We start from the raw sequence: 25,722 nt of genomic DNA, 5'->3' as shown, positions 1-25,722 counted from the left end.
TCTCCTGTGGACGCCTTAAGATAACAGTCATGGCAGGAACAGAGAGGGGCTAAACCTTGTTTGAGGAAAAGGTCAAGAGGTCATACATTTCCCATCCTTGGGGCAAGGGAAACATTGCACATGTGCAGAAAGGCTCCTTGGGGGTCAAAAAGGAGGAGGCACCACCCATAATACGTGATGCTAAGGCTGTCCCATAGGCCTCTGGGCTGAAATCCATCGTGGAAAAAAGGTGCGCACACATGTTAGGGAGGGTCCTAGGGCTGGTCAGGTGTGGAAAAAGAAACCAGATAATCGGCCAAAGGTAAAGACCCGGAAGAACTGCCCTATATGAATGACTTAACCACCTCTTTACTGCACCCCTCCTCCTCCTTAGAGAGAACCCCACACCCTTTCTCTCTGGGTGTGCATCTGCCTTGCTTCTATCTTAACTAAACAAACTGTTTCTCTGTGTGCTCTCCCACTTGTTGTGCTGTGTCTCTAATAATAAACTTTGCACCTGTTTTTACAGTTTTTGCCTCTGTGAGAAATGCATTTTTCACTGGGTGCAAGAGCCAGGGGGTATGGTGGCTAGGATTCCTGGTTTTCATCCAGGCTACCCAGGTTCCATTCCTGGACAGGGAATTAAGATCTTGCTTCACGCCACCACTCACTGCTGCCTCTCTGAGATCAGACCGAGAAGATGGCAGACTAGTGTCTCAAAATAACCATCCTATTGGGGTCTGGATGTCAGTTTCTTTTATAGAATCAGAGAGGGAAGTAAAGTGAAAAGGCAGAATAGAGAGGGAGAGGCAGAGAGGAAGTAAAGTAAAAAGGGCAAATATCTGGGATGGCCAGACTTGGGGAGGGGGATGTGTTAATTTCTTCTTTCTTGAAGCCATTCACAGGTGGGTAGGGTTCCCTGAGGCAGGCCATCATGTGTGATTATAATAACAAAAGCAACGAAAAGCAAAGACTAAAGTCAAAGAAACAGATCCAACACATAGTCAAAATTGGCTGTTACGGTTTCAGTATCAGGGTAACACTGGCCTTGTAAAATGAGTTTTACAATGTTCCCTCCTCTTCTATTTTTTGGAAGAGTTGGAGAAGAATTGGCATTCATTCTTCTTTAAATGTTTGGTAGAATTCACCAGTGAAGCCGTCTGGTCCTGGACTTTTGTTCGTTGGGAGGTTTTGGTTACAGATTCAATCTTTTTACTAGTAATCAGTCTATTCAGATTTTCTGTTTCTTCATGATTCAGTCATATTAGGTTGTCTGTTTCTAGGAATTTATCCATTTCTTCTGGATTGTCCAATTAGTTTGTGTATAACTGTTTATAGTATGCTCTTTTTTTTTTTTTTTTTTTTTTTTTGCGGTACGCGGGCCTCTCACTGTTGTGGCCTCTCCCGCTGCGGAGCACAGGCTCCTGATGCGCAGGCTCAGCGGCCATGGCTCACGGGCCCAGCCGCTCCGCGGCATGTGGGATCCTCCCGGACCGGGCCACGAGCCCGTGTCCCCTGCATCGGCAGGCGGACTCTCAACCACTGCGCCACCAGGGAAGCCCAGGATGTGTTTTTTGACTTGGAAGGATATTCACTCCCCGTCACGGGCAGGGTCTGAGGGAGTGGATGAGTCCAGCTCAGACTCAACCTCCTGTAGCGTTGCTGTCAGGCAGCTCTGAGCTTCATCTGCCCAGGGAACTGGGAGGGCGGCTTATTCGGAGGCTCCTTTCACTCATAACTAGGACGGGCCTAAGTCCCTGCTCCCAAGGGCGGCTGTTAGGCTCCCATGAGAGGAGGTTTGCCACGTGCTGAGAGCTAAGGGCTCAGGGTAGGGCTGTCTCCTTCCCAGCCTCGGGATCCTGCCCAGCCCCCCACTCCAGGCTCACTTTCTCATGACCGTCCATTATGTAGTCCAGCAGCAGCAGGTGACTGAGGAAGGTGTTGAGGAAAGGGACGACACTCTGCCATCGGGATAGGAATGGTGATGAGCCCCCCCTCTCAGGGGCCATCTGAAGGTCCCCTGAAACCCCTCACTCTCAGCTTCCTATCCCACCCCCAGACCCCACACGGAGTAACCCAGGACTCTTAGCAGCCTCCTCCGAAGCCCCTCCCTTCCCCTTCAGGAGCACCAAACTTCCTCCAGTCACCTCCTGGGGCTGGCATTTGGCAAATCCCAGGTTCTGTGGTCCCTGGCCCATCCCTCCCCAAATCCCTCCTCCTGGTCACTTCCACTGCAGTCAATTCAGGTCCTGTGGTACCGGGGGCAGGTCTGCAGATGGAAAGCGCCCCTCTCCCGGTGGATGCCTCCAGCTGGGAGGGAGGAGCACCCTCTGCTCGGACCCCTGGGCCCCTCCTCCGCAGGCAGTCTCACCTGCTGCTGCTGTGTCTCCTGAGCTCCCTGGAGGTCCACCTCCACAGTGGCCAACAAGGAGGTTGCCTCCTGCAGGGTCGAGGACAGTGTCATTGTGGCCATACTACCCTCCCACATTTCCCCCCAGGGCTCCTGATCTCAACCCCTGGACATGTGGCCTGAGTGACCTGGTACCTCTGCTGCCCCAACCTCCAGTGAGCTCTGATTCTAGAACAATCCCAGCTCTAACACTCACTTGTGTGTGACCTTGGCTGTGTGACCTGGCCACCCTGAGCCTCTATCCTCATCTGGACCGTGTGAGAACTCTGCCGGCGTCCCTGGGTCTCCTGAGCGCTCAGTGTCCTGTGACTGTCATCACTGCCCTCACCCGTCCAGGTGGAGCCATCACAAAGCTCCACACATTCTCTTCCTCCCTTGATCCTACTCACTGAACCTCCTTGTGCAGCCTAAGTACAGAATCATCTCTCTCCAGATCTCCCCGGTTTAAGGGACTGAGGCCCTCAGAGGTGAGTGACTTACAGAGGGGTCCACAGAGGAGAGGCCACTACCCCTCCCAGCCATAGGCCCTGTCCTGGATGCCTTCACCCCACCCCCGGCTCCACCACTGACCACAGTCCTAACCTCTGGACTAATGAGTGTCCAGGCTCCCAGCAAGGAGCTGAGCCATGGAGGAAAATTAACAGGGTATATTGGGGGGCCTGGTTGAGAGGCTCCTGACTGTCCTAGCCTCCTGTCCTCTGACCCTAGGCTGACCCGAGGCCATGCTAAAGCCTCACTTCCCTAAGAACCCCTCATGACATTCCCTTGCACAGAAATCCTTTTTCAGGTACTCAGAAAGGGGACCCTTGAGGTGCTCTGACTGACAGGGCAGTGGGCGATCAGAGCACTAACTTCCACCTTTTTTTTTTTTTTTTTAAACACTACACTTTCAAGATTAAGGATTCCATTTACTTACAAATAGGAACCCTGAAACACCTACGACTCCAGACCTCCCGGCCAGAAGCAGGTAAATGCTTTTTTATTTATTTATTTTTGGCTGCGTTGGGTCTTCATTGCTGCCCGCGGGCTTTCTCTAGTTGCAGCGAGCGGGGGCTGCTCTTCCTTGCAGTGCGCGGGCTTTTCATTGCGGTGGCCTCTCTTGTTGTGGAGCACGGGCTCTAGGTGCGCGGGCTTCAATAGTTGTGGCGCGTGGGCTCAGTAGTTTTGGCTTGTGGGCTCTAGAGCGCAGTCTCAGTAGTTGTGGCACACGGGCTTAGTTGCTCCGCGGCATGTGGGATCTTCCCAGACCAGGGCTCGAACCCGTGTCCCCTGTATTGGCAGGCGGATTCTTAACCACTGCACCACCAGGGAAGCCCATAACTTCCACCTTTTTTGTGGCAACTTCTGAAGTCCAGTCAGGAAGGATCCATTAGGAATCTATCAGTTCCTCAGATACTTCTCATCACCATCTGGGGCAACTATCATTGCTAAAAAGGCATCAGGCAAGAATCCCTCTGGGATCGATTAGCAGTGACTCTGTAGGACAGAGTGGGGAGTTTCAGAAAGCACACATAATCTGTCTTAGGCTGGGCAGCGCCCCCCGCCCCCGTCCCCCTGGTCCCTGGGATTCTCACTGTGTCCATCCCTGTTGCAGCCAGGGTCCCCTTCTTCTGCGAGGTACAGTGAAGACAGAAGGAGCAGCAGTGGCCTGGCTTAGTGAGGACAGTCTGGGCTAGTTTAGGAAGAAAGGACCCCCACCTGCACCGTCCACCCAACAGCCTGTAGGAAGATGAGTGGCAGCTGATGGACCAGCAAGGAATCCAGAGAACTACTAATTCTACCAGCTTCTCACCCTCCTGAAACAGTCCAGCCAACACTGCTACATCCCATGACCAAGGCCTCCTGCCCCAGACTGCCCCCACGTGCCTGTAGAGCTCACACATCCCTCTTCCTGTCAACCTGGACAAGACAGACTGAATTTCTCGGAGAACTTTTTGTGATAAGCTGCCCACACCACATCCTGCCTGGTCCCCCCTCCTTCCAGATCTACAGCCTCCACGTCACCTCAATGATCGTCCTGTTCAGCAGTTTGTTTTTCCGGCATAACTTTTCAAATTGTTGGGAGCTCTTCCTGAGGGGATGGGAAAGAAGGAAGAAAACAGGGGAATAATGTGCAGGGATTTGAGAGCAAATCCTTTATGAGTACCTGGAAAATTAACAGGCCTCATGAGGGTATCCCTTGCGTCGTCTGGGCCCAGAGGTCTCTGTGGGACTGGGGAGGAGGCTGTCTCCTGGGGCCTTTGTTCCGTTCACTCCTGAGCAGATCTGTTTTGACCGGTGTTGGTTTCAGTTGGATGGAGAGTTCTGTCGCTGTCACTTGAAAATCTCCCATTGGTTCAAATCTCCCATTTGGTTCAATGCAGGATCTGACATTTAAAGATCCTAATTTTTTAAGCAGAACCACAGGCCTCAGGTCCTAGAGAGACTCAAGAGTCCCAGCAACCAGGTGGCTTCCTGTCCCCAGGGTCCACTGTCTCCCAGGAGCTCCCAGCTGACGGAGGGGACACAGCCAGCAACATGGTGGGTAGTGTCTTGTCTACTCTGGTGCTCAGATGGAAAGCAGCCTACTCACCTGGAAACCTGTCCCCATGTCTTTCTGAGGTGCTTTAATGGAGGCCTCTGCAGAGCCAAAATGATGGCTTGTAGAGAGGAGTAATTCCTCAGGCCTCTGCACACTTGGGGAAGGAAGGGAATGGTCAGTGAGGAGAGAGCTGGAACCCCGCTCCTCTGGCTTCTGTCCCCGAGAAAGATGCCCAGTGGCCCTGGGGAGGGTGCACCTGGGACCCGAGGGTTTTAGCTCAACCCAAGGAGGAAGTGAGCAGCCCATCACTGGGATCTGAATGTCAAGGTCAGTGTGCCCCTGGCAGGAGGGGCCTAGGGACTGTGTAGGAACTCAGACCCCAGACTTCAATCCTGAGAGCTGAGAAAGGAGAAGGGGCAATGCCCATGGCTCCAGAGAGTGCTCCCTGGGCCCTCCTACAGCATACCTTGGCCACCTGGATCCAGAATTCCACCACCTCGGCCCTGTTCTGGGCTGTCATAATTGGGTTCCCAAGGTAGGTGGTGGTGATAAAGTTGACCACCTTTTGGAAGTGGGTGACGGTGTTGTGGACAGTGGGCACCAGGTGCTCATGGCCCCTTTTGGTCCCCTGGGACCAGATGGAGCCCAGGCAGTGATGGGGCACCACCTTCTTGAACAGCTCCTGGGGAGGATGAAGAGTGTCACTCAGCCTCCACACCACAGCTAGCATCTGCAGTTCCTCACGGTTCTACACCGGGGTCTCTGGTCAGAGCTGGAGCTCAGGAAGCTGAGGACGTGACCTGAAGCTTCTTGGAGTCCCTGGGTTTGTTTATGTCCAATGAAGATGCCCAGCACAGGATGACACAGAACACAGTACTGGGGAGGGGGGAGTGGCATTTGCATCCAGCCCAGCTTCACTTCTTCCAAGCACCAGAAACATGACTCACACCTGCCCATCTCAAGGGGCATCTTCCACTCATTCTGATCACCCCTTGGGTCTGACTCCCCATTCAGATGCACATTCTCCCATGGCTGCTACAACCAGGGTCTTTGTCTCCCATAAGACAAGTACACACCAGGTGCCTAATGAATGCTGAGGCTGTTGAGGCCTCCTGGGCAAATGGATGATTGATCCCAGGACCTGGAAGCACTTCAGTGAGCTCACCTCCCACCCTTAAAGGACCAGCCCCACCCAACGTACTATCCGTTCTTCCTCATTAATCTGCAAAGCCACCCTGTGCAGCAGGCTCTCTCAGTGTCCACCTCTACTGTCCACATTGGACAACGAAGATTTGGGGATTAAGAAAGTTGCTCAGGGGCTTCCCTGGTGGCGCAGTGGTTGAGAGTCCGCCTGCCAATGCAGGGGACATGGGTTCGTGCCCCGGTCCGGGAGGATCCCACATGCCGTGGAGCGGCTGGGCCCGTGAGCCATGGCCGCTGGGCCTGCGCGTGCGGAGCCTGTGCTCCGCAACGGGAGAGGCCACAGCAGTGAGAGGCCCGCGTATCACAAAAAAAAAAAAAAAAAAAGAAAGTTGCTCAGGTCACGCAGTGGGAAGTGGGGGGAATAGGGCTTTGGACCAAGATCATCAGGTTCTTGATCAGGAAAGGGCAGGTGTGGGGCAGCTGATGAGAAAGCTGGGTCCACCCAGCCTTCCTTGAGAGCCAGCTGCTCACCGCACCCATCAAAGTCAACTGTTCAGCCACCAGCCGGGGAGGGAATATTCTAGAATATTAGGCCTCTAACATTGGGTACCTTGTGCTGTCTTATTAAGCCCTGAAAAGGGGATGTGAAAAGGAAGGAAATCAGAAAACATAAAAATTCTCATCTCCCACTTTGAAGGAAACAGTGAAGTGGGTGGAAAGAGACAAAATAATTATGGACAGTTGTGGGGAAGTCGGGGTGCAGGGGAAAGGACAGGACAGGTGATGCAGAGAGCCTTGGTTCATCCATCCACAGATCCCCTTGGCATCATTCATCATAATAATCAAGCAGAAAATGAATAAATAGAAAGGCACTTCCTGCTGGAAAATAACATCCCACTCTATGGGAGAAATATAAAAAAGGGGAAGAAAACACCAATAACCAGTCTCCTTCTTTGTATACACTGGGTTTATTCTCAGAAAGCTGCTGGGATCAGCCAAAGTGCAGACAAAGGAAAATGCAGGAACAGGAAGATGAAAATCAAAGGGAATATCTTAGAAGTATCTGCAAAGCCCTAAGTCTGTGAGGTGTGGATGGAGCAGAGGTGGAACCTGCAGCCTCAAGCAGGCATATATATATACATATATCTGTACATATACATACATACACATTCATGTGCATGTAATTGTATGTGTATATATAAACACGCACACACATTTATATGTGTGTGTGTGTGTGTGTGTGTGTTATTCTATGGATGGGACAAGCAACTGTAATGTCTCCAGACTCCTTTCAGCAGTCTCTTCCTCTCCCCCCGAGTATCCGTACCTCTTTCTGCCCCCGCTACATAACCTTAGCACAAGCATCCAAATCAGAACATAGATATGTAAAACTTTGAGTTCACACCAATTTCTCCAGTCCAACCTCACAGAGTTCTTTTTAAGCTTCTCACTTTCCATATTTGTAACTCCGTCCTATGACAGAGAGAAACCTGCTCTCACCATCCTCCGTGTATTTCCTTATTTTCCCAATACCCCTGTGGATAACAGATCTCCCTGCCATGCTGGTTGTCCCCTCTTCCCCACCCCTGTGGCTGCCTGCTGCTTGGTCCAGCTGTGCCCATCCCAGTCCCCGTTAGCCTCCACGGTGCTGGCTGCTGCCTCTTCAGGCCTTGGCCCTGACCATGCCAGTTGCTGGGAAGGGAAAGTTAATTAATTTATTTTTGAACAGTGTGATGTAGAGATATAGCTTTTTTTTTTTTTTTAATGGATAACCAATTGTCCCAACACCTATTCTCAATTACTTGAAATTCTATCCACAATTTTGTGTCAGTAGCTGATGGATCTTTTCTCTTCTGTTAATCTTTTTTTTCTGTTTTCTTTATCATCCTTTAATGACTGTGATTGTATATTTTGATACCTGGTAGTTAGAGGCCCCTCAGTATGCTTAAAAAATGTCTAGCTCTTCTTCTTTTTTTTTTTTTTAGCTCTTCTTAAGTATGTATTCTTCCAAATGAGTTTTAGCATTAGCATATCAATTTTGTTAAAAATCCTATTGTAATTTTGATTGGAATTACATTGAATTTGTAAACTATTTGGGTAAAATGGCACCTTTACCAGATCAAGTCTTCCCATTAGGGAATGTGGTATGCCTTTTTGTTTACGCAGTTTTTAAAATTTCCTTCAGTGAATATTTATAGTTTTTTTTGTGTGTGTATTGCACATAGAGTTTGTTCTGAGGTTTAAAAAATTTTTTCTGTGGCTGTTATTAATGAGATCAAAAGATCTTCTTTCTACGTATTTTACACATTATTAAGATTATGCTGCGTATACAATTCTGTATCCTGTTTTTTTAACTTCATGTGTCATACACATTTCTTCACTAATAGTTTTTATGATTTCATAATTGCCCATCAAATTTTCATGTCATAATTTATTTAACCATTAACATACACTTGACTTCTTTGTATTTCTCAGTGTCATATAAAATCATCTTCAAAATTTCAAAAATTTATTGTGTGCCTTATAGAGCTATTTACATAAAGTTGAGTGCTGCGTAATTCAGAGAATGTCTGTATAGTGAATATAATTTAATTTTCTTGATTGCTCAAGGTTAATATAGAATCAGATTTTAATATTTCTTCCACAAGGCCTATAGAGGTGTAAGACTCTTTCCCCCTAGTCTAAAGACACTAAATTGCAGTGCTTTTTGATCATTAAGTCAATTTTTATGCCTTTTTTTATCTCTGTCCTGCTTATAGACTTCCAGTCTTCTTACTGCTATCTGCATGCCCACATGGGATAGTTTCTCCTCCCACTTCTAGTTTACCGATTTTAATTTTTTATGAGTTTGGAAACCGGACTGCCAGGTCCTTTAAAATTGAATCCAAGTAAACATTAATAACCTATGAGAAAGGGCTTTGATGAATCTCTAGGAGTAATGGGCTTGATCTTTAGGGCATGGACTTTGGTGATCTCTGTTTTATTTCTGAAGAGGGCTTTTTCCATCTCTTTTATTTCCTTGGTTCTTTGCTGTACTTTAGATAGATGAGATTCTCAGATAGCCAAATTACACCTGAATGAAGTTTCATTACAATTATTAGGTTGGCAACGTAACATGAAAATGCCCCGCTCCCTTTCTTCTGCTGAATTCTGACTCTCGACTTCCTTTTTTGTTCCTTTCACACTGCGCATCAGGCTTGGTTCACTCAACCTAGAGAAACTGTGACAGGGGCTTCAGATGTGTGGGATAAAGTCCAATTGAAACCTTTATTTCCCCTCACTTTTCTTCCTCTCACCTCTTTTTTTTTTTATAATTGAAAACTCTTTATATTTCACATCAACAAAGCTATAATTCAATTATATTAAAAAAATTCATCTCTTGTCTGAAGCCATTTTGGATTCAAAGAAATTAGGGGTATTCCATTATATGAAAGAAAATAAAGACAGTTTACACAACTCTACTGTATTCTTCCCTTTACTCATTGCTACTTGATAAGGGCTATGGTACCAAACCATATGACTGTGTGGTCATTCTCTGTAAAGGCCAATCATGCTCCCTTTGCTGCCAATGGCTCCTCCTAATATTTAACTCCCTTGTAAGTACTTAGGTGCTTTGAGTAAGGGGATCTGCAGGTTCAATAAAACCCATACAACACTGGAGAATCGACTCAAACTTCTTATTAGTGGTGGGTCAGTGGTGTCATGTTTGTATTTGGGTACAGTAAATACCCTTGATGATGACAGAATTGTAATTTCTTTAGTATACTGTCTTTGAAAAAAATGCGTCAACAATGAGTGCAAAATAGGTGCTCATCAATGTTTGTGGTTTCAACTTTAGATCAACTTAGAGTTTCTCTTACAGTGCCATTGCTTAGTCATCTTTTAATACATGGAATTGTGACATACTTGCATTTGCTGGTGAATGAACGTTTTAAGCTCTTACACAGTGGCACAGCCTACCAGTCAAGAGTTTATTTTTGGCAGCATCTTCATTTACGGGTATTTGTTTATATGATTGTTTGAACATTTCATTACATTTTTATTACCATTTATAAATATGAATAGAAAATGGAAATGCTGATACTAGTAATAAGAAACATAGTTTTCTTAAACTTAATACAACTGAGCAAAGATGGAGTCATTAACTATATACAAAGCAATGACTCTAGGACAAAATCAGAAAATATAATACAAGCTGGAAGTACTTTTTCAAAGATCAGATCTTAAAGGTGAGTTGCAATTAGGAATTGAATAGTGATTTTCAGCTCTCTCGGGGAAAAATGCTCTTGTAATATACTGTGCATTTAAATTTTTTCATAATCAACTTTTGTATATGTGTTCAGGAGTATATGAATAAACTAGAAGGGAATGGGTTGGAAATAAACTAGGGTTCCACCTGTAGAAAGTTCCAAATGGAACTTAATTTTCCCCCCTTTCTCAGTCGAAATGTCTTTTACAGAATTTACATTGTCAATACCAAGTACCTTCAAACTCTGTAGAGAACTGAGGAAGAGGTCTGTGCCTAAAAGTGTCTGTGCCAGACAAACAGATGTGCTTTTTGCCTGTTGCTTTTGCCCACTAAAGAGGTCTGCTGCTAAAACTGAACAATTACAGTGGTTTCTTAATTTTCAGGAAGAATGGATTTAAAGGTTTGCATTTTGTGAATTGTTCCTAAATGTTTGATACTTTCTATCTTGTGAAGCGTTGCCAACAAATTTTAAAGGAAAAAAGCAAAATCAACTATACTTCAATAAAATTTTAAAAAAAGGGAAAAGGCAGACATATTATTTCTTAAAATACATTTTTTAATATGTGGGAGATCTGCATAAACAAAATATAGCCAAATTTAGTGTTAGTAAATTTGTGTGAAGTCCATGTGGAAGAAATAAATCCATCAACATTTCATAGGGTTCCACAATGACTACCCTAATTTCTAAGTCCTGCCACCTGAGCTAGTTTGAAAACCAACACTTGACACTTCTGACTGCCTTTTGTTATTTTGGGGGAAAGGAATGTTATTATTTCAGTGGTACAAAGTAATATTTAAAATAAATTAAAAAGACCAGAGGAGTAGAGTAAATGTGAGTGTAAGAAAGATAATGTAACAATGGCTACTGTTTCCCAAGCACTTATTATTTAGCAGGGTTAGTGCTAAGTATTTTGCAAACATAATTTGATTTGATCCTTACAACCACCCTGTGAGGTAACATCACCCATATTAGCTAGATGAAAAAAAGGAGGCTCAGAGACTTGCTCAAGTTCACATAGCTGGTAATTGGCGAGTGACACTGAGATTCAAACCCAAGTTTCCAGATTCCAATCATGATCATGTTGTAATGCCTCTTTGTGTGTATAAAATTAAAAAAAAGTTTTAGAATTGATATGCAGTAAAGCACACAAATCTTTTTGCACATATGTTAACCTTTGTAATCATTAACCAAATCAAGATACTGACCATTTCCAGTAACCCAGAAGGCTCCCTCCTGTCCCCTCTCAAGTCAGTTCCCCCAAAGTAATCACTACTCTGCCTCCATCACCATAGACAGATCCGTTTTAGAGTAATCTAAGTTTTTGGAGTTATCATCAGAAAGTTCCATCTACCAATCCTTCACCCTGCCATTTTAGCCATAGTATTCAAAGCTGCTCTAGTTCTAACTTTTCAAGCACTCACTGTAGAGACTAGCTTTTGGAAATGGTTTCATATTCAATCTCCTGTATTATTCTGAAATTCATACCAACTTTGGGGGGGGGGGAATAAAAGAAAGTCCTGAAGTAGATTCAAAGGACTTACCAAACCAACCTCTCCTAGAAACACCAGGGAACAGGTTGCTTGACTGAAGTAATTTGGGTTATCTATTTCCAGTCACTTCTCATTAGGCTTCTCATTAGGGACAGGATGAACACAAAAGGTCGTCTCAGTTGATGGAAGGAAAGACAAACCAGGAAGAGTATGTGACAGTGATTGCTTTGCGTCATCTTACAGCCCATGAGGAAAACGTATGTCCAGATATCTTTCACAGTTGGCTTCCTCTTGTGTGATGCGAGGGAAAGAAGAGTCAAAGGGAAGAGGATCTACGTGGAGGCAAATGGGAGAAATAGGACCTTCAAGGAGGCTTTAATATGGGGGCTTTCTGTGCCTTGCTGACTAGCTCTCAAAACCGCATTCCTGGGCTTCCCTGGTGGCGCAGTGGTTGGGAGTCCGCCTGCCGATGCAGGGGACGTGGGTTCATGCTCCGGTCCGGGAGGATCCCACATGCCGCGGAGCGGCTGGGCCCGTGAGCCATGGCCGCTGGGCCTGCGCGTCCGGAGCGAGAGGCCCGCGTACAGGAAAACAAAACAAAACAAAAAAACCCCGCATTACTTCTTGTCCGACCTGGCAGTGACAGAAGGAGTGTCACAGCTTCACCACAGGCTCTCGGGCTGGCGTTGGTGAATTTCAGCGGTGATTCTAGACAACACAGTCGGCCTTCTCTCTCTTCCCTCCCCACCCCACCCCCCAGGGCTGCTTTTTGCACCTCATCCCCGATTCCCACCTCAGCCAATTGTGGCGTTTCAAACAGTCTACAGATTACAGCTCAGCATCAAGGAAAGAATAACTGACATTTATAAGGACCAATGACTCACCTGTGCGTGAGGGGACTGAGGTGGGGGAGGGGGCATCTAAAGGAACGTTCCGGCCCTCAAAGCAGGAGGACTGGCTCAGAAATGGGCGCACGTGACAACAGCATCACCCAGCGCGACCTCACCCCTGGGGGCAGAGCTGAACTATCTAGGGCCTGGAGATCTATTGAATTCCCCTTCCTCTTCCTCACAAAATACCAAGGACCCCACCAGTCAGAGGCCCCTGAGGAAAAGAGGAATGCCCAAACCTCACAGGGCGGCAGAGCCAGGGTTCACCTTCTCCGCGCAGAGAACGGTTTGGTCTCCGTTCTCTCTCGAAGCTGCTCATCACCCATAAACTGTGGAGAGGGCAGGGTTGCCCGTTCTTTGGAGGGTGCAACAGCCCCGTCGCGAAGGCGGCGCCACCGGGAGGCCGGGAACTGCGGGTTCCCGGGTGCCGCTCAATTGGGCTCTGGCAACGCGGGCCAGTGATACCCAACCCCCCCGCTGGGGAAGCTGGGAGCTCTCTGAGCGCAGGGCAGGGGTCACCCTTACGGCCTCCGGCATCGCCCTCCGCGCATGCTCCGCGAGGCCCCGCCCCCGGCCGCGTTCGCATCCCAGCTGAGCGCTCACTTCAGAGCGGAGAGCTGACGCCGAGCTGAGGCGGAGAGCCGGTGTCTGTGAGGCGGCCGCTGACAGGAGAGGGTCGCTGACAGGAGAGGGCCGCTGACAGGAGAGGGCCGCAGCGCTTTGCCGGGCGCAGTTTCACCTCAGGCAGCGAAGCGCGGCGAGGTGCTCGGGGAATCGCGGGCGGCGCCAGCCTCACGGGAGACCCCGGGACCTGGGGCTTGACCCCCACGTGCCAAGAGCAACTCGGAGCGGCAGGTAAGAGACTGGCGAGCTGGGCGGGAAAGGTGGTTTCGGGAAGGGCGGGCGTTCGTCTCCAGCGCCTGAGCTCCAGGGAGAGGGACGGGGCGAGCGGGAGACGGCGAAGTGGGCAGCCAACGGAGCCCATGGCGATTCGGCTACTGATTTGTGTCCTGAAATTTTCTTTTATGAAGGATTTGATAAGAGCTGAGAGAAAGAGTACTTGAATAACCGTAAACTTAGTGAAAAACTTTTAGGACAAAAATTCTGTTGGGCAGACTCCTAGTACGCATTTCTTTCTGTACTATTCTCCTTTAACCACCACAGAGCTGACAAAAATTAAATTTTTATCTCCTCGGTGAAATAGCAAACCACAGCTTTTCTAGAGAGAATGAGACCTTTGACAATTTTTAAAAATTCGATTATGTAAATATTTTCAAATTTTACACACATTTCTTACTTTTGTGAGTAACTGCAACTTTCTGAGTGTGAGAACTTTATCGCTCCCTCCCCACCCGGCCCCATGCTCCATGTTGATAGCTTTTTGTAAGTTTTCATTTTAAATTGTTTCATATGTGGCGATCGGTCAAGGTGGTTGGTTTTCCTTTGTGATTTAGTAAAAAGGACTTGTCTATTTACGGTGTAAAATATAAAATAACACACTAGGAAAAAATTTGCCCCTCTTTCTTTAGTGAAGATGACAAGCTGACTATTCAGAATGTCATTTTTTTCCCCAAGCTTCAATGATTTCTGTAATATTTTGCCTTTTTCAGCTAATCTGTGTATGTATGATGGGTACAATTATTCCTTAAATATTTTCCTTTAAATGGACTTGACTCATTTTCTCTTTGTTTTATCCTTGGTTGTCCTCATATCCATGAACCGATAATTTTGTGCTAGTTGTAAATGAAAAACTAGTTCTTCCTGAAGATGTCTTGCTTAATACACTTGGGAAAGACCACGTCTATGTAACTTTGGTTCCAGATTGATTGCTTTGTATTTTCAGGTAAATGAACTTCATAATGATTCTTCTTCTTGCTTTTGATAATTTTATTCTATTTTCGTTTTTGGATGTATTAATTGTAGCTATTTATTGGTTCTCAACAGATGTTAATTGACATCACTTTTAATAGATAACTGGTGTTTCCTCCCCCCACCACCATCCTACCTTTGTTAAAAGAAAAAATTACAAAAGGAATACTCTGCTTGCAATCACTAAACAAACCAGGAGTGAATAAAGAAAAAGTTAATATATTCCTCCCCTCTCAGGTCTCTCCCTTCTCCACTGTACTCCTTGGGGTAGCCAACATTAACCAACACTTTGAGTATTTTTCGACATCTTTCTCTTTGCTCAAAAATATATAAGCATATATACAAACATATATAGACTTTTTGTAACTTGGTGTATTCATTTAAGAGTATATCATGGCTATCTCTTTGGGTTAGTCAATGGACCTCTCAAAATTAAGAAAAAGCTGAGTAACATTCCATAGTATACTACACCATAATTTATTCTGTTGTTCTCCATCTGATGGATGTTGTTTGTTTTCTTTTTTTTTGCTATTGTAAACATTAGCCCACTCTAACACATGATTAGAGAAGTAAACATTCAGAATAAAATATTAGCAAAATAAATCCAGCTGTGTATTTAAAAGACATACATCATGATCCAGTAGAGTTTATTCCATAACGGCAAGGACAGTTAAATATTAACATGATTTATTGTATTAACATATTTCAGGGTAAAAACTATATGATTATCTCTCTTTTATGGTAAGTGGGGGGTAGGGGGTGGAATTTATATTGTATTTCTATAAATTGCATAGGGAGATACCTGCCCAGGTGGGCAGTAGTCCAAGTTTTGTACCATTTTTGATCCTCAAAGTTGATAGACAAAAGCTTTTTTCCTGGAGTCTTTGGGGGAACTTTTTGGGACCTTGGCCTTTGCTTTGACCTTGGCCTCACTCATGGTCTGTGATTGCCAAAGTGTAGTACTCTTGACTATATGGGAAAAGAAAAACAACATACTTCTAGAGACTGGGGTGGATGATATGGGTGAGACTGTCTAATTTAGGGCTGGCACTTTTTAACGTCTTGTATTTGACTACTTTGGGCTTAATGAGCACCTTGTTGGCCTCTGTACAGATTAATTTTCATTGTCTTGGAAACATTGGCCTGAATCTTTTGAGGCCTTTCTTGTTGTGCTTATTGACCAAATATGCATGCCCACCTCAGTCCTCCATGCATCTGGGAGTCAGGACTGAGGATTGAGGCAGACCCGTGAGCACATTTCTCCCACGTCTCCTGTCCTGGGCCTGATGGTGGGTGTCAGGAGTGGTGGATGTGGAGGGGGCCAGGTAGATCAAGATGGGACTGTGGTGGGGATGGTTATTTCAGGGGATGCTCAACCCATCCTCCCCTTTGATTCTCAAGGGACCTGGGACCCCATATACAGTTCTCTTTCCTCCTGTTCTGAAGCAGAAGCTTCCAGACCTCAGCCCTCCCAGGGAAATCAAAAGATCGTGTGAGATCCAAGGTTCTGCCAGTCACTCCCTACACACAGCCCCTATACTCTCCCCATCTGTTTTGTGGGGACAGGAGGCCCTTCTTCTGGGCCCAGACACCACTCAGGTTTTTAGTTGGTCCTGTGGTTCATCATCCCAGTTAGAATATGGGAGGGTGCTTACAGATCTAGATGAGGGCATCACATCTGATGTACAGTGGGCAGGACCTGCAAATGATGTCTAGTATGACTGTGACTCTTCTGCTATATTGAGGCCTAGGTATTGTGTTTGCTTCATTCACTGAGTTTGTTAAGTGTCTCAGAAAGTGCCTGCATGTAGTAGATGCTTAATATATACTGTGGAATGAATGAACTTCAACCAGAACCATGCCAGGTATCTGAGTGGGCCTGGGGCCTCTCATCCTGCCCACAGAGATCCCTACTCTGGCCTCACCAAGGACAAGGACCAGGATCAGCAAGATGGAATCTCAAACCTTTGCATTGGAATAGCAGGTTGCTTTCCATGTGCTTTTCTAAACTCAGGAAGGCCACAGACCAGTGGGGTGTGGCAGATGGCCTTTCATGGGGGAGGGGAGGATAATAACGAGGAACAACCCCGGCACGTCAAGCAGCCCTTTCTGCACCAGACAGGCACCTGCCATAGGTGATCCAGTAGTCCCTACAAGGAGGACTCTATGAGGTTTATCCTCTACCACCCCACTTTGAGGAGCAAACTGAGGCTCAGAGAGATTTGGTCACATTCTCAAACACACAGCTAGCAATGGGCAAGTCACCACTGTGCTGAGGAGGGGGCCACACTCACCTAGTGAACCACTGGTCCAGTACCTGTTGGGCGGTGTTGGAAGTGGGGTAGGTGGACAGCAATGTGGCCACGTAGGAGACATTTCTCCCTGGTAGGTACCATGGATTTCACAGGCTTCTACACTGTATCTTCCTGGAGGGTACCCATCCTGCAGGCCTCATTTAGTTTAAGAGTTGATTCATCTTTGCCTGCAACAACAGGGGACAGTCAGTGGCATCACCATGAACTACCAGGAGGATGGAGGTCTGTAGCTCACCCAAGAACTCCCAGCCCTCTCAGGCACATGTGCAAGAGGCGGGACAGGAGCGCCGGCAGTGAAAAACGCTTTGGCCTTTGAAAGTACATTTTGAGTCTGGTTGAGGGGGAAAGTTATACAATTGTTACCTTCTAGGCAGTTTGTTAGCTGAGGAACAACAGACCTCCCTGTATTAATAGTCTGTATTCCTTCCCCTGGGGAAGCCGGGAGCAGGATCTACGTACAACCCCAGCTCTCCTGATCTGGTGCTTGTTGCTCACAGGGCTGAGCAGGAGCTGCCAATGGTAGGCAGCAAGGCTGCTTCCTTCTCCTTCTGGAGCCCCACCTCCCCGAGAGCAGGTTGGGGGGAGCAGCAGCCCCAGCAGGAGGGAGGGGACGGTGTGAACAGGCAGTGCCCTCCTACCTTCAAGTCTTGAGGCGCGATGTAGCTGTAAGGGCAAGACGTGTGTCCCTTGCCTCTGCCCAGCCTCGCTGCCACCGCGCCAGGAGAGGAACTGCGGAGCCCACACTTGCAAACTCCCCTAGAAGTCTCAGGGTGCAGCGCCCCCCTCGCCAAAATTCCCCACGGCCTCCACCTCTCGCGGGTGGTCTCAGTCCCTGTCCGGAGACCTGTGCCAATGACCCTAATGGCGGTTCCGCTTTCTCCCTCGGCGGTGTGATCTTGCGTCTGCAGTGTGATGGGAAAGCATGCGGAGAAAATGACCCGCCTAAGTTATTAGGAAGTTCCCACAGCCGACCCGACGGGCCCCACATCGGAATCTCCTACATCTTCTCCAATGATGATGAGGCCGTGGAGCCGCAGCCGCTGCCCGCGCCGTGGACCTCTGACCCGCAGCTGCGCGAGGTGGGGCGCTCTAAGTTCTACCGCCACGACTGCATCTACCAGAAAAGCTTTGCGCGGGCTCCGTGGCGCTGAGCACCTACACGCCCAAGAACCTGCTCAAAAATGCCGACCTGGCAACCTGGGGGAGTTCGTGTGGCAGGCGCAGTACCCGCAACTGGACTGTATACGTGGGCTATTTCCAGGTGCATTTGCATCGGCTGGAGGTGAGCAACAGCCTCCCACCCGACGCGAGCCGTGTGGTGAACCGTCTACAGCTACGAGCCGCGGAGCCCCAGCGCCACGGTGCGCAGCGCGAGCTGAGCAGATGCCACTCCGAGAGCTTCACCCGATTGATGCCGCCTAGGCCAGCGCGGGTTCAAGATCGGCGACGAGCCGCGCTTCGGCCAACAGCCCTATGGGGTGCAGATCCAGCTCTTTGCCCAGCGCAGCCACGAGCTCGAGTTCCAGAGCCTGGAGGACCTGATTATGGAGAAGCGGCACAACGACCACTTCGGACGTGCAGCGGCGCTGCGGGAGATCGCCAAGCACCTGCACCCCGCGGAGCTGGAGGAGGGCGAACGCAACGCCACGCAGACTGCGCCAGGCCGGGAGGAGGAGGACCGAAAGGCGGTGGTGCGCTGATGCGCGAGCTGAGTGCGGAGCTGTGAGGCGAAGCTGTTTGCAGCACCTGCTGCCCCCTCCCTTCCTTCACTCCCTCCTCCACCACCTTGTGGTCCCTGTCTGGGCTCCTGGGCCACTTAGAAAACGGAGAGTTGGCGAAATGCGCAGGCTTTGGCTTGAGCTTGTTATCTTGGACGGAGGAGGAAGAGGGAGCAGGTAGGAGCCCTTTGGCAGGGGGAGATTCCTGTCCGCCCGCTCAATCTTTCGTCCTTTCTGAAGTGGGGTAAACTGTTGACTTGCCTGACAATTAATCCCTGCTACACCTGGATCCAAAAATCGACGCTTCTAATGAGCGCGGGGGTGGAGAAAAGTCGGAGAACCGTCGCCTGCCATTGCCTCCTACCCGCTTCGCCTCCCACCCTGGGCTTGGAGGATGCCCTGTACTAAGGACAGAGCCGGCTTGTGGTGGCGTTAACCCCGCGGAGCTGTCTGTGGGATCCGGGAGTAGGGGGTGATTTATTTTATGGGATTCCTAGCGTGCAAATCTGGTGAAATCAGGACCAGGTCTGGGAGCAGCAGGCTAAAACCTAGCAGCCTTCTATGATGTGTAACAAATAGTTGAGTAAATTTGGGCTACAAAACAGAGATTTTGCTACCTCCCTCCTCCCCATCCCCAAGCAATTCATCTTCTGGAGCTGGCTTCTAGCTGAGTCTCCTGCTCCAGCTGTCACTTCCCAGGTTACAGGTAAATAACAGGCCAGCTAGGAGAAGGACCAATGATGGTTCCGTTTTGCTGCCTTTGTTTCTCGACTGCTATTGTAGGCGCTTACAGCTGCTTCATTTGTTATCGAAGGAGGGAATAGCCCTTTGTGTCTCTGATCTAATTAAACCTGTTTGGCTGCTCATCCACCAGGTCACACGTTGGCTGGTGTCACCCCATAAAGTATCCACTACAGAAGCAGCCAAACAGGGTCAAATATATATATTTCACTGTCATCATTGACTGTTAATGATGTACCACACTCAGCCCTGGTCTGGGACTTTGAAGAAATATCAGTCTCCTTTTGGAAATGTAGATCTAGTTCCTGTGTTTAATAATCTTGAAAGTTTAGTAATAAGCTCTGTGTTTATATTCTCCTGGTTGTGGAGAAATGGAGCAAGATAAATGTGGGTAAAGACATGTAACAGAGAGCCTGCAATACCTAACAGATTTGGATTTTCTTTTATGCTTAACACAGTAGTGAAAGTTGAAAGAAATGACCAATGTGCAGGCAGCAGTAGGGAAGAACAGAGCAGCACTGTCTAGCAGCTCTGGGGGCTGGGGAAGCCAGCTCTCTTTTTCACTCCCTCATCTCTGTCTCCCTCCCTTGCCCTCAAATGGAAAGTGAACGTCAGATCACACTGAGGCATAGCAGTGACCAGCTGTTGTTACAAACGTCTTTGTGAGAAATCTGAATTTGAGGGAAGAACGCCTGTAAAATCCATACCAAGAGTAGCATTCTCCATCTAGAGAAGAGATTTTTGATAATAGGGCTTGAAAACGAACTAGAAGAGGAAATAGATCTGCTCCAGATGCTGCTTTCCAGTGCAATGCAAACGTTTTTACAGGGTACCAGAAGTGTGAAATATGTTATGCTTCAGAATGGTGATTCCGTTGGAAGTTTTCTTAGGGTTATCATGCTTAAAGTAAAGCAACAACCCACCAGTGAAGCTTCCAAAAAAGGGAATCACATCAACTGTTGGATCTTTCCTGAAAATGGCAGTGTTGTGGATAAGAGTTTTTAATGCCCGGGCAATGGCTACATTGGCACTTAAAAATATATATATAAGGACACGGGGAGGGAGAAGGGTAAGCTGGGACGAAGTGAGAGACTAGCATTGACTTATACATACTACCAAATGTAAAATAGATAGCCAGTGGGAAGCAGCCGAATAGCACAGGGAGATCAGCTCAGTGCTTTGTGACCAACTAGAGGGGTGGGATAGGGAGGGTGGGAGGGAGACCCAAGAGGGAGGAGATGTGGGGATATATGTATATGTATAGCTGATTCACTTTGTTATAAAGTAGAAACTAACACACCATTGTAAAGCAATTACACTCCAATAAAGATGTTAAAAAAATATATATATATTTAATAATATTTGTTTCTCCTTAGGAATAAGATGTTAGAACTATTTTGTCCTGTACAATTTCATGATTAATTTTATAGGATAAGAAGAAAAGAAGCATGATGGTCAAGACTTCACAGAGGAAGCAACGTGATTGTAGAAACCAATCCAAAGCGTGGCTTAAGCACCTCCATCCCTCTGAGAATGTCTGTACATATTCAAGAGGCTGGTTGCTAGAATCACATCCTATCCTGGCAATGAGATCAGATGCCATCAATGGGAGGAAACTTTGGATAAGCCCCAGCAAGTGCTCTGGCCGAAGAGACTACATGGATTCCAGGTCTTCAGTGGAACCAGAGAACGCTTAAGTACTTTGGATCTTGCCAAAGCCTTGCAAAAACTTGCAACTAGTTGCACAGGTGAATCTCTGCCAGGAGTTCTCACAGGTGGTCTGAACTCCAGCCCCAGGCCCACCCCTGCCCAGTCTTCAGATTTGGCAGAGATGATTCCAGGAGCTGCTCTGGGTATCTCACAGCTCCTCTGCAAACAATTTCCGGTGACTGAGGAAGATATCAGGAAACAGCAAAGTGAAGATGGCAAGAGAGAGCCTGAGGATAGCATTGATTGCAGACAGGCTAGCTATCAAGGCAGAAAAAGTGAGGGGCTAAGAAGGATGTCCTGACAAACACTGTTGAAAAAAAGAGAAAATGGTGCAGATGAAATGGTACACCACAGCACTTTATTAATGACTCTCTGGAGTGTCTGTAAGTTTTTCTTGCTTTGAGCTTTTGAGACTTTAAAATAAACCAATACTTTTCTCTCATTAAATTCTTTTGCGTGGCATAGAAAATATAGACAGTGATCTATTTATATTTGTTTGTTTGTTTTTTGCTGGCCCCTCAGCTTGCGGGATCTTAGTTCCCTAACGAGGGATCAAACCCGGGCCCACGGCAGTGAAAGCGCCGAGTCCTAACCACTGGACTGCCAAGGAATTCCCTAGACAGTGATCTTTTTGAGGGGAGTGATTTGGTTTCTGGTGAGAAGAGGAGATCTTTCCTCTTCATGTTGTTATCTCATTTTCCTCTCTATGTATGTTATTTATTTGTATTTTAAAGTCAATAGAGAGTTATCAAAGTTATGGGATTATTTAGTTTTTTTGCCCTTACAATCACAGAATAAAACCTACCTTTTCACAATAGATTATCCTGTTTTGTATAATACCCAGTAGATTCCAAAATAATATTTCATTAAAGAGCTGTTATAATTATGTTCTCAAATAAGATATCTACTACTAGGTCTCTATTTTTGTGTTGTTGCATGCTAATTCAGAGTTGCATATAATGAGATACCAAACTTTTCCTTACTTTTAAAGATGTTTATGTGTTGAAAATTTGATTCATGAAAATTGACATGCCATTTGGGGTATCATGATATCAAAAGAGACTGTTTTCAGCATCATTAATCTAACAATAAGTCACTGCTTGTTGGGATTTATTTACCTGTTTGCCTCATCAAGCATGTTGTATTATTCAAATCCTCTTTATCATGACTTACTTTTGTCTGAGGGATTTATAGTTTCTGAGAGCGAGGTGTTAAACAATAATAGAGCATCTGTAGTAAAACAATAATAGAGCATCTGTAGTATTTGTTTCATGCCTGGGATGCTTCACACTGCCTGTTAGAGAGTTTCTGCTTTAACTGTTTGGTTAGATTCAGTGCAAAAAAAAAATGAAAAAAAGACTATCTTTTTTTCTCTCAGACCTTTCCCCTGAGTTTTATAAATCTTTAAATCCAAAGCAGACCCTATCTCTCTAGAGTTTGGTATTACTCAGGGATTCAGTCTTCCCAGATACCTAGTCATTTCAGCTCCCAAGTCCCAGGGCTGATTGCAGAGTCATGTCAGACCCACTCATTCCTTCTTGGTCTGTTTCCCACCTTGTAGGACCTGTGATGAGGGAAAGGAGTCACCAAGGCAGATTTTCTGGATGTCCTGGTGAATCTGAACATCAGAGAACGAAGTAGTTCAAGGGGAACTTGAGACTGTCAGGGCTTCAGGGAAGGGGGTGCAGAATATGGAGGAATAGAGATGGGGTGATGGCTGCGCAGGAGTCAAGGAGAGACGTGTGTAGTGGGTGACTAGGTAGGCAAACCTCACACTTAAGTGGGATGTTGATTTTGTTCATTGACAACGTCTGTGCCTGTTTCACCAATCCTTGTGTCCCTGAGGGTTGATATGGTGTGAAACCATAAGACAGAAGTTGCAGTTGTCTTTAGGACATAATGAAGGGGAAGAATTTTATCTCAGTACAGTGTGAACCAGGTAGGGGCCAAGTCAAGAAAGACCCAGAGGTTGTGTCTGACCAATGTGATTTATTTCTGTTCCGGCCAAGCTCCTTTGGAACCTGACTGGGAAAAGGGGACTCAAGCAGATGTCACTGCAGCTTCCTCAGGTCCCAGGTAATAATAGCCCAGGTGTTGTTGCTGAGCCTCACAGTCTTCCTCCTCCTTCTGCCTGGAGACAGTGACCTGTGAGGGTGAGCAGAGGGCATCAGAATGGACCAGTCATTGCCAAGTATTGGGGGTTACAGGGGAGGGACATGGCCACAGCCACAGAGACCTGATGTTCCTGTGTGTCTCTCTTCCTTTTTTCTCTTTTTCTCTTAATTTTCTCTCCCAGCCCTTTTCGTCTCTTTTCTCCCTCTTTCACCTCTTTCTCTTCTTCTCTTTTCCTTTTAACTCTCTTTTTTTTCTACCATTTTCTCTCTGATATCCCCTTCATATCTTCTGTTTTCCTCCCCCCACCCCAGCTTAACTGATGTATAACTGACATACAGTAAACTGCATACATTTAAAGTGAATGATTTGATAAGTTTGGATTATAAACTTATTGAACCATCCCCACAATCGAAATAAGGAATGCTCATTATCCCCCCAATCGTCCTCATGTTCTTTTGCAATTCCTCCTCCCCTGCTATTTACAAACACATTCTTATTCCCAGACAACCACTGATCTGATTTCTGGCCTCAGAGATTAGCTAGTATTTTCAAGAGTTTGTTTATAAATGGAATCATACAGTAAGTACTCTTTTTCATCTGACTTCTTTCATTCAGCATAATTATTTTGAGATTAATCATTGCATGTGTTAATAATCCAGTACTATTGCTAAATAGTATTGAATTGTGTGGATATACCACAGTTTGTTTATCCCTTCACCTGTTGATGGACTTCTGGGTTGTTTTTAGTCTTTGGCTAGTACAGATATTATTATGAACATCTGTGTACGAGTCTTTGTGTAGACATATGTTTTCATTTCTCTTGGATAAATTCCTAGGACTGGGTGGTTGCATAGATGTATGTAACTTCTTTTAAAATTTATTTTTTAATTGAACTATAGTTGGTTTACAATGTTGTGTTAATTTCTGCTGTACCGCAAAGTGACTCAGTTATACACATATATACATTCTTTTATATTCTTTTCTATTATGGTTTAATCTCAGGATATTGGATATAGTTCCCTGTGCTATACAGTAGGACCTTGTTTAGCCATTCTATATGTAACAGTTTGCATCTACTAACCCCAATGTGACTTTTAAAGATGTGTCCATGTTATTTTTTACCAGCACTATATGTGAGTTCCAGTTGCTTCATATCTTCACCAACACTTGTTATCTTTTTAATTTTAGCCATTCTCATGTGTAGTGGTATCTCATTATGACTTTCATTTACATTTCCCTAATGACTAATGCTGTTAAGAAAAGGAAAAGGCAAACTACACTCAGACTAGGAGAAAATATTTGCAAAACATATCCCCAGCAGAAGACAGGTATTTGTAATATATAAAGGGCTCTTACAACCTGATAGTAAGAAGACAACAGCATTTTCTTGCTAACCAGGAAACAGCACATCAGGCACGTGATGAGAACCAGGAGTCCTGCCAGGCAGATGAGGATGATGGCCCAGAAGGGGAGGTCTGGGGAGACAAGTGCTTGTGTGAGCCACCTCCTATCATTCCCCTAGGGCTCCTGATCCCCCCCTACTGTGCCTCAAAGTCCTTAGCATGGGTTGGCCAACATTCATCATCATCCAATACCCTGGGTACATGGTTCCCTTTAGTGAGGCAGAGAATCAAAATATTCCCTCCCCATCCTGGGCTGGAGCGTCTTTGAGGCTTACCCGAATTCTCAGTCAAGACAGCATTTCTATTGGGAGAATACCCTGAAAGTGAATGAAATGGAGAATGCATGTGAGTGTGTTTTACTTTTTTAAATAAAACTTTTCAAATACACAGAAAAATAGAACCACATTATAAACGTCCATCACCTAGAAATAACAATATATAATTTATCCAGTTAAAACAGTATCATACCCAATGTATAAATTAGTAACACTTGCTACCCTTGCATCATCCCATAATTCCATTGAAATATTAAAGTCATGTAGCCATAATGATGATTCACTCCATTTTAGTTTGCATCACTGGAAAATGAGGATATTTTGCTACATAATAACAAAGCCATTATCACACTACAAGAGTGATATTTCAAATCATACCTCTGGGAATGGATGACTGATGATGGGCTGGACCCTCTTATGCTAGTGGAGGGGAGAATGGATCATCACAGTTGACAAGACCATGGGATCTCTTTAAATTTATAAATTCCCACTCAAAACTCTCTTCTCTGGCTATGAGTACATTCTCTCCCTTCTCCTTTACTGAGTTTTTAATGCTTATTTTCCAGGATTCACCTATACTGTAACTTCCTCCAGGAAGCCTTCTGATTACCACTCCCAAGTATGGATTGGTTCACATCAAATAATTTATAATTTTAAATTGCCTATTGTTATTTCCAACTGCAACACAAACTCTATGAGGGTAGGGACACATAGCACCCATTGGGCAATGGGAGAGGGTTTCAGGTCCCCCTGCTCGTACAACCCCAGGCAAATTCTTAAGATGTGCTGCCTGATACGAGCAGGAACAAGTGCTTTTTAATTTTATTTTTTATTTTTTTTCTACATCTACTTGGAGGTTTATTCTTACTTCCATTCAGACCAGGTTTATAAAA

General features: G+C 46.1%; 2 protein-coding genes, 1 long non-coding RNA gene and 1 pseudogene across 4 annotated transcripts in view; 2 read left to right on the top strand and 2 right to left on the bottom strand.

Annotated features, from left to right (window-relative positions):
* Positions 1-10,837: 10,837 nt before the first annotated feature.
* On the bottom strand, positions 10,838-13,236 carry LOC137222335 (uncharacterized). Of its 2 annotated transcripts, none has more exons than XR_010942412.1 (3): positions 12,923-13,236; positions 11,845-12,083; positions 10,838-11,395 (listed from the first exon to the last, which is right to left on the bottom strand). It is a non-coding gene; the product is annotated as an uncharacterized lncRNA (long non-coding RNA). The 2 variants fall into 2 exon arrangements; XR_010942413.1 differs by having other exon boundaries at positions 12,951-13,236.
* Positions 13,237-17,779: 4,543 nt separating this feature from the next.
* LOC137222334 (protein LRATD2-like) lies at positions 17,780-20,880 on the top strand (annotated as a pseudogene).
* On the top strand, positions 20,778-21,350 carry MBD3L1 (methyl-CpG binding domain protein 3 like 1). Its single transcript, XM_067730262.1, is given in 4 exon segments — positions 20,778-20,812; positions 20,814-20,864; positions 20,866-21,237; positions 21,239-21,350. Coding segments are annotated over 4 exon segments (570 nt in total).
* Positions 21,351-23,015: 1,665 nt separating this feature from the next.
* LOC137221063 (mucin-16-like) overlaps positions 23,016-25,722 on the bottom strand; it is a 74,204-nt gene continuing 71,497 nt past the window's right edge. Inside the window, 3 exon segments of the mRNA XM_067730261.1 lie at positions 23,016-23,181; positions 24,508-24,626; positions 24,830-24,871. Coding sequence (XP_067586362.1) covers positions 23,077-23,181; positions 24,508-24,626; positions 24,830-24,871 — 266 coding nt within the window. The 3' untranslated portion in view covers positions 23,016-23,076.

Source organism: Pseudorca crassidens, chromosome 3 (assembly GCF_039906515.1).
Source record: "Pseudorca crassidens isolate mPseCra1 chromosome 3, mPseCra1.hap1, whole genome shotgun sequence".
In the NCBI taxonomy this organism is placed as follows: domain Eukaryota; kingdom Metazoa; phylum Chordata; class Mammalia; order Artiodactyla; family Delphinidae; genus Pseudorca; species Pseudorca crassidens.
This window is presented reverse-complemented; position numbering and strand designations above follow the sequence as displayed.